We start from the raw sequence: 12,999 nt of genomic DNA on the forward strand, positions 1-12,999 counted from the left end.
TTGAAACAGAAAAGGGCAGGAGAACTTTCTGGAAAAAGAAGCTAAAAATACTGGCTGAAAAAAAATCATTCTTTGATGCTCAAGATTTCTAAAACTGCAATACCTAAAATGGAAAGGTGTGAATTTTACCTGTATGCTTGTTTTGGTCTGATTGTCATTTTAACTCTCTGAACGGAATCTCATACTTCTCAGCCAGTTCTTAAACCAAACCTGTCTCCTCATCAAACACACAGAACTTCTCTGAAATCTGTGCTATTTGGTTAACATTCAGATAAAGCCCAGCAGTAACTACACAATGATACCCAAGTGAACAAAAATCGGACTTTCAGTAAAATCTTTCCCTGTAGCAGTGGTTGTCAAACACCAAGAGAAATATTTCCTTTTAAGGAGAGCTTAAAAAAAATCAGATTTGCTGTCAGTACGTTTCTGCATTACACCTGTAAAGTCCATGGAGTGCATGGCAATTGAATTTGAATTTCTTCTCCCAGCCAGGCTTATGTCTTGCGTGGACTTAACAGATAGCAGAAAGTGCTTCCTAACGTTGTTACGTTTTTATGAAAGAGTGACATTGAGGATGAACTCTTGTGTTGAAACAGGACAGCTGGGAAGTGGTGGAAGGCCTAAGGGGAGAGATGAATTATACCCAGGAGCCACCAATCCAGAAAGGATTTTTGCTGAAAAAGAGGAAATGGCCCTTAAAAGGCTGGCACAAGGTAAGACATGTGGGCCCTTGGGCACTTCTGGGCCAGAACCCACTCACACTGCCCCATCTAGCACCTGGTTCTTGGGCACTTCCGTTTGATTTGAAGTCAACACTTAATGTCAGGGGTACAGTGTTTCAGTGACATGCTTTATGGGGCTGTTATTTCTTCCCCACAGAGATTCTTCTATCTGGACAAAGGAATCTTGAAGTACGCTAAGAGCCAAGCCGATGTAAGTATCTCCAATGGCCCAGCTTGCCCCCAGGGACTGGGAAGGATTGTGTGTATCTGAACATACAGCGCAATTCCCTCTGCTGAAGCCCTGAGGGCTCCCAGTTTGTCTGGGCAGAGCAGAGGTGCCGGTCCCCCAGGGTCGGGGTGGGTGTTCCAAGTAGTCTCTGTTCACCTGGCAGGTGGCAGGCCGGGGGCTCCTCCGGTTGCCCCACTAGGTATTCAGAGTCTGCTCTGGCCCTAGGGTTGTGCTCCAGGTATTCACTGGAAGGGAGAGGACATCTTTACAGCCACGAAATGGGAGTCAAACACAGGTGTATCCCAACATCTCATGGGGTTTGACAGAGAAGGCCCTGGCTGAGGGGGAAGGTCCCTCAAGCTAGCACAAGGCAGTGGCCTCTGAGGGTCCCAGCTGGGCAATAGCCTTGGGCTTGCAAGAGTCCTCTCTTCTGTTACTCTTCTAGCTGCCCTCAGCCTGCTGCCCATCATCCTTCCTCTATGGCACTTCTAAATGAACGTAGACACCAGGGACGACTTCAGTGGGTGGCAGTGTGGTTCATGGGTTAGCGCAGAGTCAGACCATAGGTTATCTTCCTGCTTCCTTGGAGACCGATTGTGTTTACTGCTTCTTCCTTAAGTCTTCTGCACCTCTACCTTCCCATCTGGGGAGTGGGCAGAATGCTTCCTACCCCACAGGTGAAGGAAGATGGTGCCCTGTAGCAGCCCAAGGGCTTGCCAGACAAGCAGTGGTGTTCATCTTTATTGCTGGTGGGTGGGGAAGATGGGAAGAGCTTGGATGGCAGTGACTAGGACATGAGCGTATGAACATCAGGGTTCTCAGGTGGCCCCCGGTGCCTCTGCAGATCGAGAGAGAGAAGCTGCATGGCTGCATCGATGTGGGGCTCTCGGTGATGTCCGTGAAGAAGTCGTCCAAATGCATAGACCTGGACACTGAAGAGCACATCTATCATCTGAAGGTGAGGCGGCTGCGCAGGCGTGGGCTCCCATGGGGCAGGCCTCGCTTAGGGTGGGGAGAAAGGCCAGGCAGTTCCTACACACTGGGATGTTCAGCCAACATGAATGTTACCGTGGTGATTCTGATGGATGCCATTGCCATTTGGGTGGACAGATCTTCCTGTGCTGGACCCTCTCCTGGCCCTGCTGGGAAGCTTGGCATCCCTGTGCCTCCTTCCTCTCCTCTAGTGCCATAGCAAGCTTTGTGCATTTACCCCTGCCTGCTCCAGGCAGATGTTTCACCCTTGGTGGAGAACCTTGTACCACAGGCTGGCATGTGTGCCCCCCTCAGTCTGGGGACCCTATCTTATATTATTATTACATCCTAGTGAAATGTCAGTGACTTTCCCCTACAGTGTGGATGTGTGCTTACTGCCTCTCACGGCTGTCTGTCATGCAGGTGGTAGAGGTAGTGAAAAGCATTGAGTGTGTGAGATCCAGAGCTGGTTCCCATCTTGACACGGCCACTTGCTCTCTGTTGAACTTTGCAGATCACCTCCTCTCTGAACATCTTGTTTTTCTTGCCTAAAGAGTGAAAACAACATTGTGATACGGTTCATTTTGGCTACTTGCCACAGTGCCTGTATCCAAACAGCACACAAGTGATGAGGTGGTACCCAAGTGACAGAGATTAACTGAGAAAATGCTCCAACTCTTTCCCATGGGCAAACCATTTGGGGTATTAAGGATGAGGGCTGAAGGTGAGGAAGAGGAAGGCACCGTCGCCCATTGGCTTGGTGTCCTAAAGTACCCCATTACCTTCATGCGAGGACCGAACAACATGGACCTAACACAAACACTAATGGTTAGTGGACCTGGTGAGACAGGCAGAGCCATGCAATCACCTAGACTAACTCTGTACCCTTGGGCAGGGTTTCTCAATCCGGGTTTTCTCTTGATCTCACAGTCTGGGTCATTCCTTGTTCTGGGGGCTGCCCTGTGCATTGTAGGGTGGTGGACAGTATCTTTGGCCTCTCCCACCCAGACTGAAGTAGCATCTCACTCCACTGGTGACAGCCAGAGGTATCTCTAGATGTTCCCAGAAGTCCCTGGGGGGCAACACCATCCCTGGTGGTGAATAACCTTGGGAAGTAACGGAGAGTAAGGCCTATAATCTTAAGAAAATTAGAAAGCCATACTAACCCCATAACTACCCCATTCCATCCCACATTTCAAAGTCAATGTCCATGACAATGTAGTTTATTCCTGCCTGCACTTCCAATGCTTTGACACAGAGAAGAAACAATGAATTCTAATATATCCACTATTGGGGTTAACAGAATAGAAGTAAATATGAATTTTAAAGAATTAGAATGCCTTGATACACACAGATACCTAATATTCTGATTAGCAGTGTTAATTTTTTCTCTGTAGGATTCCCTTTAGGTGCTGTTTGGTTTTATGTTCCTTTTTCTGACCAGCAGTCATGTCTGCTGCTGTGGGCCAGTATAGTTGACCAAGTGTTCAGCTTGGGTTGAACTTGGGACCAAGGGTTCACAGGCTGAGGATCAGGCAGGTGTACGATGTGGGCCGTCCATAGCCATTTTCTTCTCCCAGAGCTGGAGGCCTTGGGCACAAAGAACAAAGCGCTGTCCACCCAGAGTCACAGGGTACCCAAGGCTGGTGAAGCCCTCCTATTTTTGCATGTTGTTTGAGCAACAGGCAGTGAATTCAGATACATTCTTTGGGCACCTACTTTTAAGAGTGTCTGAAAATAGATTAGGATAAAGAAGATTCCTGTAAAAGTCCGCTGAACCACATCTGGGAAATACAGCCCATTTCAGGAATGTAATTAAGGGGAAGCAGATAAAAGGGAGTCTATATTGCTTCTTCCTGTAAATGACACATTAAAGGATGCCCGTCTGATTGGCACTCAGCCTCACTCCCATCATCGTTCGCCTAACAGTTTTTCAGTGAAAGCCACTGCGAACATTCATTGGCACGCCAGTGCTCCCAGCTGCGCTGTTAGTAAAGCTTGACCTGGGTTTCCTCTTGGAAGTCAACCTTGCTCCACATCTTGCAGGTTATTTTAAATTAGGTCTTTGTGCCCTAATATGCAGATCTCTATCACTTTTCTGTTTGAAAATTTTAGAACAGTAGTTTCCCCCATATGTGCAATTTTGCTTACCAAGGTTTAAGTCAGTATTAAGTGCAAATATTAATGGAAAAATTCCAAAAGTAAACAGTTTGTTGTCCTTAAACTCATGCTGTTTTGTTTATGGTGATGAGCCCTCAGGCCGTTGTGCCCTGTTCCTCCCAGAACACGAATCATCCTGCTGTGTCCACATGGTATGTGGTGTCGACCTGTTAGGACCTAGCAGTTGTCCTGTTATCAGATTACTGTGGAGGTGTCAGGGTGCTTGTGTTTGAGTAATCTTCATTCTATTTAAAAAGGCTCTCGGGCCCGGCGCGGTGGCGCAAGTGGTTAAAGGTCCTCGCCTTGCACGCCCGGGATCCCATATGGGCGCCGGTTCTAATCCCGGCAGCCCCGCTTCCCTTCCAGCTCCCTGCCTGTGGCCTGGGAAAGCAGTTGAGGACAGCCCCAAGCTTTGGGAACCTGCGTGGGAGACCAGGAAGAGGCTCCTGGCTTCGGATCGGCATAGTATCGGCCCGTTGTGCTCACTTGGGGAGTGAATCATCGGACGGAAGATCTTCCTCTCTGTCTCTCCTCTCTGTATATCCGCCTTTCCAATGAAAAAAATAATAAAAATAAATCTTTAAAAAAAAAAAAGGCTCTCAAGATGCACCAGGAATGATGGTACCAGTTTGTACAAGGACACTTGAAAAATTCATAAAGATAGAATTAAGTTAAGGTTAATTTGGTGCAATGAGTAAGTAAATAAATAAACAAGTCCATTCCTACAAACCACCTTGGAAAAGCTCATGAAAATAGATATTATAAAAAAAAAAAAAACTTTTGCACCAAAGTAACACTACCTATGTACCCTGCGTAAGCCAAAGAGAAACCATGGAATGCTCACTTTAAGTGAAAAGGTGAACTTGCTATAACATAGTTGAGAGAGAGGGGCCACACTTACAAACTTTATGGTAACATGTGGCTATGATGGCCTGTTTTGTTAGTGGTAGTTCCCGGTATCTCTTATGGTGCCTAACTGATAAACTCTGTGAAGGGTGTGGGTGACTCAGAAGAACCCTGGCTTCTCATGGGCTCAGTACTCCATGCTCACAGGCATCCATTGATGGTTGTAGAATGTAGCCCTGTTGGATAAAGGGGAATGATACTCTGGTACACAGAAGTGCTGACTTTGAAGAGAAGCACATGGTACATTTTATGTGCTTATTATATTCCTTTCAGTATTTTTATAAGCACTTGAAAGATGTTCTAATAAAAGTCCTTATGAAAGATCTTCATAGAAAATAGAAATTGAGAGCTGCTCATCTGTGGAGGAAACAGCTCAGTGTTTTGTGAGTGCAATAACTGAAGATATTTTAAAAGGTAGTATTGCTGTGTATTGCTTTATCTTCGTTCTGTCTCCTGCAGTAGGAGCTTCAGTTAAGTCAGTAGGTTCGCATTCAGTAACACCCTCCTCAGCCGCCGTGTATTCTTCTCAGGCAAGGTGAACGAGGTTAAATATTTTAAGGAGAATTTACTAATTCGTTCCAGTTCAGAGAAGATTGGTCTGAAAAGAAGGAAGTAAAAAAGAGTTTAAAAAGGAAAATGATGCTAGTATTTTCAGAATGGGCAGCAGAGTCTAGGATTAGAAACTTTGGAAACGCTTTCAGGCACCTTAAAGCGGAACGGGCATTGAATGCGATGTCTGAGACCCACTTGGCATGCACATCCCAGCTAGGAGTGCCTGTTGAATCCTGGCTCCACTTCAGTCGTACCTTCCTGTGCGTGCATGCCCTGGGAGAAACAGCGGTGATGACTCAAGTGGTTGGCTCCCTGGCCACCCACGGGGGAGACCGGATGGAATTCTAGGCTCCTTACTTGGGGCTGGCCTGGATCGACCTGCTGTAGGCAGTGAGCCAGTAGACTGAAGATCTCCTTCTGTCTCTCTTTCACAAAGAAGATGAGAGCAAATGAAAATTAAGAAGGAGACAGAACTGTGAATTTCAGTTTGTTTTATATGCTGATATTTTCTTGGCTTTCTTGAAAATAACATAAAAATTTATCTCTTTTCTGAATATAGATACCTTATCAAAACTGCTTTTATTCTCCATTTTTAGCTCCAGCTGGTTTCATTAGTCTGCAGAAACATGAACTGTTAGGCTTTCAACATGTGCCAACTTATGTGCCAGGAGTGGGATAAAATCACTGCCAGTTCAAGTCCCCACTGTTCTATTTCTGTTCCAGCCCCAATGTAGCCATTTGGGAAGCAAACCAACAGGTGGAGGATTCTCTGCCTCTTCTTTTATTGGTAACTCTACATCTCAAAATAAGTTTTTTAAGAAAGTAAAAAGAATTAAAGAAAAGAAGAGGTTAGGAGTGGCCTCAGATGGAAAGTTGTTCACTCCAATGTGTAACCTTTTGTCTCCCTTCTGTGGACGGCCCATGCTTTAGGTCAAGTCCGAGGATGTTTTTGATGAGTGGGTGTGCCGACTGCGACACCACCGCATGTACCGCCAGAACGAAATTGCCATGTTCCCACGGGAAGTGAATCACTTCCTCTCGGCGTCCACCGTCCCAGACCCTGCTCCTGGGGTGTTTGACCCTATTTCCAACAGGAAGGTAAGAGACATTTTGCCAATGAAGAGTCCAAAAGAAAGAGGGTAACGTCTTGGGCGGGGCAGCCCATCTCGGAAGCTGAGTCTGAGGGAAGAAGCGAGCTCGCAGGGAGAAGCAGGGTCCGTTGGGCTGTCATTGCCTGGGCTTCTGTCCGTGAGGCTGAAGCAGGTCCGGACGAGCACTGTGACTGACCGGTCCGGGACTCGGGAGGCGTGTGTGAGGAGGACCTTGGTGCCTGTGCATGCCCCAGTTTGGCTTTGTTTTCTTATCTAGTGGTAAAATGGTACCCCAAGCTGGAGGGACCTCCGGAGGTGTTAGGGACTCCTGCAGAGCATGTTGCTAGAAGTTTCTCCTGATCCCAACAGAGGGTGTCCGTTAGTGCCCAGCCAGTCTATTGTGCTTCACCACACATGCCCCCTTCCTTGCCAAGTCTCACTTCATTTTACTCTGTGTTTCTCCTCCGTGGAACAGCGTAGCAGCATATCAAAGCAGAACTCATTTCAAACCGGAAGCAACCTGTCGTTTTCTTGCGGGGAGCCGCGAGTTCCGCTCTGGTTGCAGTCTTCGGAGGACATGGAGAAATGCTCAAAAGGTAGAGTGGAGCCTCTGCCTCTCCCTGTGCTGGTCCTCCCTGACCCCAGAGGGGGCTTGCACCCGGGGGTGTTCGTGCCCTCCTGCCCCTTCCTTCCTTTGCTTCTGAGTGCCACACACCATGTTGTCTCTGAGAACACATCCATCCCCTGGCTGTGCGTGCAGGTGCGTTCCCTTGGCTACTGAAGCCTGCATTCTACATGGGCTTGCAGGGCCCCATCTTTGGGACCGGGGGCTGCCCAGCTCCCTCTCTGTTTAAATGGTTCCAATGTGCACCCAAGCCAGAGAGGCAGTGTTCTGCAGGTGAAAATGTACACTTTTAGGTGCTCTTTCCCAGCTGGAGTCACTGGGAGAAACTGACAGCTCAGGGATGCCTGGGCCTGGGCCTTGCTCCCAGAGGGATCTCTTGAGATCCGTCTGGGGACCCCACTGGCACTGATTTCCCTGGGTGATTATAAGCTATGGTTGAGACTCCCCTCCATAAGGAAATTTTAATTAGCAGGGAACTAAAAAAAGACTGAAGACCACCAGAGAGATTGTCAACATTCTGATTTAATCGTTGGCAGGTGGAACCTGAACATATGCAAACTGGCAAAAAATTTCTCTGCTCGATCATCATCTCACTTAGTAATTCATGTATTCATGGATGGGGTGGAGCAGAGAGAGAGAGAGAGAGACAGCTAGTTCTCATCTGCTTGGAGTGTTCTTCCAAATGCCTACAGTTGCTAGGACTGGGCCAGCCCCACGTCAGGAACCAGAAACTACCATGGGTGACGGGAACCTGATTACGTGAGCCGTCACAGCTGCTGCCTGGGATCTGTCTGGCCGGCAGCTGGAGTCGGGAGCCAGAAGCCGCAGTCTGGGCTGCTCCTGGGGAGTCCTGAGTTCCTCTGTCTTCGGCCCACAGACCTGGCACACTGCCAAGCGTTCCTGGCAGAGATGAGCCAGCTGCTGCAGAACATGGACGTCCTGCATCGCACATACTCGGCACCAGCCATCAACGCCATCCAGGTCAGCAGGTTCCTCCTGGGCTTGCCTCCCGCCCTTCCAGCCTTTGACTAATGGTGGGGTGCTGTCCAGTTGGTTGCTTTAGCCCAATTCAAGGGGATTGAGATGGCCGCTTTGCTCGGTGTTTATCCCTGTTGGTCTGATGCACCTTACTGTCTCTGCTCTCTCTCTCTCTCTCTTTCTCTCTCTTTCCCATTTTGAAACAAAGGGTGGAGCTTTTGAAAGTCCCAAAAAGGAAAAAAGGCCGCACAGGAGGTGGCGGTCCCGCGCTCTTGGCAAAGATGCTAAAGGAACGCTGCAGGTAACCGTCGCTTCTGTCAGCAGACCGCTGTTCTCACTGGATGTCTTGAACCATGTGCTGGGGCTACTGGACTCAACCGGGCGAACAGACAAGTGAAGACTCTTTAGTTGTTCTCGCCAGTACCCCGGGTAGAGAGAGAGATTCAATCACTACCACTCTCGAGGGACTAGGATAGGCATATTAGGATGCTCTGGGCGTGGGAGGGAATATTGTCTAAGGTGACCATGGCGGGAGACTGTACTGCTTGGTTTACCTGCTTGTTCTACCTGCTTACTTGGCCATGCCTCTTGTGTCAGTGCAGCGTGGCCACATGCTGTGACCCACCCCTCAAGGGGACGCTAAGTGGCCTTGCCACTGGGTGCTGGACCTTGTGCAGACCCTGCCTTGCTTCTCCTCGCCAGCCTGTCCCTTATGAGAGTGTCGCTGTATCATGTCATGCTAGGAGCTGTCTTTCCCAGTGCAAATACCTGGCCTTTACCATTTGAATTCAGCATTGTCAGCGTCAAAACATGTGCTTTGTGTGCTCTGTGGTTCAAAGCACTTTATAAGTTGAACTTGAGGGCTTCCAATGTACAGTGTATTCCAGGTACAGATGCTGCAGGTGAGTTGTGTAAAAGTCCGGCATACAAATAAAGAAAGCGCTTCTGAACATACCCATTGCAAACAGCCTAGATACTGGAGGGTTTTGAATGAGGAAGTCCGACAGCCTTAGCTATCATTTTCAACCCCCAGGTTTTGTTTTATGACACCACTTAATAGGCACAGGGATCTCCCTACCCCTTCCCAAGACACCTCCTCTACCCATTCTCTCCCCTCCAATCTTACAATGGATGTCTTTTGTGAATTTTCACAAGTCCATCACGCTGCCACTGAGGTGTCTGGCAACAACGTGGAGATTATTAGCCATAGCGCTGTGAGTCCATCCTGGTACTGCACGCATAAGGACATACTTCTTTCTGTTTCCACCTATCAACATACGAAGCTCTGCTACATTTCCATTATGCATCCCCTTGAGTACAGTCCACCATAGGGAGAAAAAAAAAGAACATAAAAGAAAAAAAAATAGTGAGCCTTCATCCACATGAGGTTGACAAACATATAACAAAGGTATAACTGTGACACTGGGGTGGTGAAAAAGAGTGTTGAGCATCTTTACATAGGAATAAGTGCCAGCGTGAGTCCCCTGTGGCTCTGATGAGAATACGATAAGGACTAGGTCAGCATTACTACAGTAGCAATAACAGTGATAAAAGGGACATTGACAATCTCAGATAATTGCAAGCAATCAGTCTCTTATGGATTACACCACAAGGTCTTATTACAAAAGGCATAAATAACTAGGAGGTGCAATAGGGTGGAATTCACAGGAAAAAAATCCTTAGCTTTGATATCATATTATCTTACATTAGAACAAACATATGATATCTGACCTTTGGGGATTGGCTCATTTCCCTTAGCATAATCATCTTCCATTTAGCCTGTTTGGTCATAAACAATTGTATTTAATTTTTTTAATAGCTGAGTAGTATTCCGTAGAGTAGATGAACCACAGTTTCTTTATCCAGTCCTCTGTCAACAAGCATTTAGGTAGCTTCCATGTTTTTGCAATTATTGATTGTGATGCCATGAACATAGGGGTGCACGTTGCTTTCTTGTGTAACAAGTCGTTTTGCTAGAAGTGGTATTGCTGGGTCGTAAGGTAGGTAGATTTTCAGTTGCCTAAGTATACTCCATGCTGACTTCCATAGTGGTTGCACCAGTCTGGAATCCCACCAACAATGGAGTAGGTCAACCCACTTTTAATGCTTCTGTCCTTTCTGAAAAAATAAGGTGCCTTATGTGTTTTTATTTCACCAGAAGCAGGTGACTGTAGGAAGTATCTTTGTGATTGATGGCTCAATAGAGAGAGAGACTTAACTCAATAGAGAGACTTAATCCTGTCCCAGTGCTCCCATCTCAAAACCACGTAAGTGCTTGAAGCATTTGGCATCTGACATGCAATCTCTCCCTTTGGTGTCGTTTAGGTCCCTAAACCTTTCACTGGCCCCGTGAGACTGCACTCATCCAATCCGAATTTATCAACTCTGGATTTTGGAGAAGAGAAAAATTATTCTGATGGCTCTGAAACCTCATCAGAGTTTTCTAAGATGCAGGAAGATCTGTGTCATATTGCACATAAAGGTGAGCTGGTGACCCGTGCGTATCTCAATCTGGGGTGTCCTCACACAGGGTGGCTTTTTCTACTCCACGAAGACCTTGGCCACCTCATTTTTACCTACCTCCTTGGGAGTACAGACTGTATTGGCAAGAGGTTTCTTTTTCATTTCTAAGGGGGAAGAAGGAATGTTGAATATATAGTTGATGTACAGAATCTGCAGGTTGCACATCTACTGATTGAAAATATCCTCCCCCCACAATTTTATCTGTATTGAAATGCACAGACTTTTTTTTTTTTTTGCCTGTGAGAACTCCCTAAGTAATGCAGTAATAACATTTTCATGCATGAAGAAAGCACATCCAAACATACCCACTGCAAGCAACCTATATACTGGAGCATTGTTGCCTGGGAAAGGAGTGGAGCAGTGTGGTTTTAGACAGCATTTACGTGGTGTTAAGTATTAAGAGTCATCTAGAGATGGTTTAAAGTATATAAAGGATGTTGTGACTTCATTGTTGGCCATCCTATATCAAAGTGGTTGGTTCAAGACCCAGCTGCTCCACATCTGATCCAGCTCCTGGCTAATGCACCTGAAAAAGCAGCAGATGGTATCTAAAGTGCTTGAACCCCCATGCCTGTGTGGCAGACCAGGATAGTTTTTGGCTTCTGGCTGCTGGCTTGGCCTCTCCCAGACCTGGTTGTTGTAGCCATCTAGGGAGTAAAACAGCAAATGGAAGATCTTTCACCTTGCCTTTCAGTAATCAATTCCATAATTTAAAAATGAATGAGGTATACAGAGGATGTCATGATAGGGATGACTGTTTTTTTGCTTGCCATCCAGTTTGTATGCTGCCTATGGGGCATCTGTTGGTACTAACTAGAGGGCAGTGCAACTTTATGTTCCAACTGGATTTTTTAAATCTGCCTATCCAGTGACTTTAGTTTGAAGAATTCATTTTTAAGAATTTACTTCAAATGGTACCTATTTTAGTATTATTTATCGTATGAAGAGTTAGAAGTTGGGGCTAGTGTTGTGACACAATGGGTTAATGCACTGCTTGGGATGGCTACATCCCATATTGGAGAACCAGCTGGCTCGGATCCCAGCTGCTCGGCTTCCAGTTCAGCTTCCTGCTGATACTCCTGGGAAGCAGTGGGTGATGGCTCAAGTACTTGAGTTCCTGCCACTCACAAAGGGGACCCAAATGGATTTCCTGACTCCAAGTTTCAACATGGTCTAGCCCTGCCTGTTGTCAGCATTAGAGATAGGGGTCCAATATTATTACTCTATTTATAAGGATATGTAAATTAAAGTCATAATGAGCCATCCTTCTACACCTGTTAGAACAGCCAGAATAATTTTTAGCATGACATCGCCAGATGCTAGTGAGAATACATGAAAGCTTGATCTCTTAGACCTTGCTTGTGGCCACCTCAAGTGGTATAGTCACTGTGGAGACAGTTTTGACATTGCTGTATAAAATCAATCATGTATATACTGTGTAACTTCTAAGTCACATTTCTGGACATTTATCTCACCTGAAAAAATGTTTCCCAGATGTTCAGAGCAGACTTACTTGTAGTAGACAAATATGAGAACTCAAATATCCCTCAACAGACAAATTGTTAAATCCATACAGTGATAAATCCATACCATGCAATACTACTCAGCAGTAAAAGGGGATGAACAGTTGATGCATTCAGCAGCTTAGAGGGATCTCAAGGAAATTATACTGAATAAAAATACCCCATCTCTAAATGGTGCATAGTGAATAGCTCCAGTTGTAAACCCATGTTTAAAATGATAACAGTTTCAGAGATAAAGAGGTGGGTGGCTCCCTGAGGTTAGGGGCAGGAAAGAAGAGTGCAGGACTGTGGGTGTGATTATCAAGAGATAACTCAGAGATCTTTGTGGTGCTGGAAAACTCTGTGTGGTGATTGTGTTGCTTTCTCCAAGTCTGCACACATACACAAGTCAATGTGTATACATCTGGTGAAATCTGACCAAGATCTATAATGATAAGTTTGCTAGATTTTAGATTGCACCATTCTTAGGTAAAAGGTGTCCATTGGGAGCATCTGGCCAGAGGATACATTGGACTTCATTGTTCTGGTTTTACAGCTTCCTGTGAGCTTGTAATAATTGCAAAAATAAAAAATAAAAAATAGCCTAAATATTCAGTACTAGGGGACTGGATTTTTTTTTTAATGCACTGTAGGGCCTGGTACAAAGGTTTTGTTGGTTAATCCTCCTGGTTCAAGTGCTGGGATCCCATGTAGGCACCAGTTTGTATTCCAGCACCTC

The 12,999-nt window shown here is 46.2% G+C and overlaps 1 protein-coding gene across 7 annotated transcripts in view; it reads left to right on the top strand.

Moving 5' to 3' along the window:
* The window catches only part of OSBPL3 (oxysterol binding protein like 3), a 155,143-nt gene that overhangs the window by 97,243 nt on the left and 44,901 nt on the right, over positions 1-12,999 (top strand). For 4 of the 7 annotated variants that reach the window (XM_040964648.1, XM_040964651.1, XM_040964649.1 and 1 more), the window contains exons 3-10: positions 597-713; positions 880-933; positions 1,796-1,909; positions 6,472-6,639; positions 7,108-7,228; positions 8,135-8,238; positions 8,444-8,536; positions 10,561-10,717. In XM_040964648.1, the coding sequence (XP_040820582.1) occupies positions 597-713; positions 880-933; positions 1,796-1,909; positions 6,472-6,639; positions 7,108-7,228; positions 8,135-8,238; positions 8,444-8,536; positions 10,561-10,717 (928 nt within the window). The remainder of the gene's footprint in view (positions 1-596; positions 714-879; positions 934-1,795; positions 1,910-6,471; positions 6,640-7,107; positions 7,229-8,134; positions 8,239-8,443; positions 8,537-10,560; positions 10,718-12,999) is intronic. The other 3 variants (XM_040964650.1, XM_040964652.1, XM_040964655.1) reach the window with 1 other exon arrangement.

This window comes from Ochotona curzoniae, unplaced genomic scaffold (genome assembly GCF_017591425.1).
Source record: "Ochotona curzoniae isolate NIBS_2020 unplaced genomic scaffold, NIBS_Ocur_1.0 scaffold_3835, whole genome shotgun sequence".
Taxonomy (NCBI): domain Eukaryota; kingdom Metazoa; phylum Chordata; class Mammalia; order Lagomorpha; family Ochotonidae; genus Ochotona; species Ochotona curzoniae.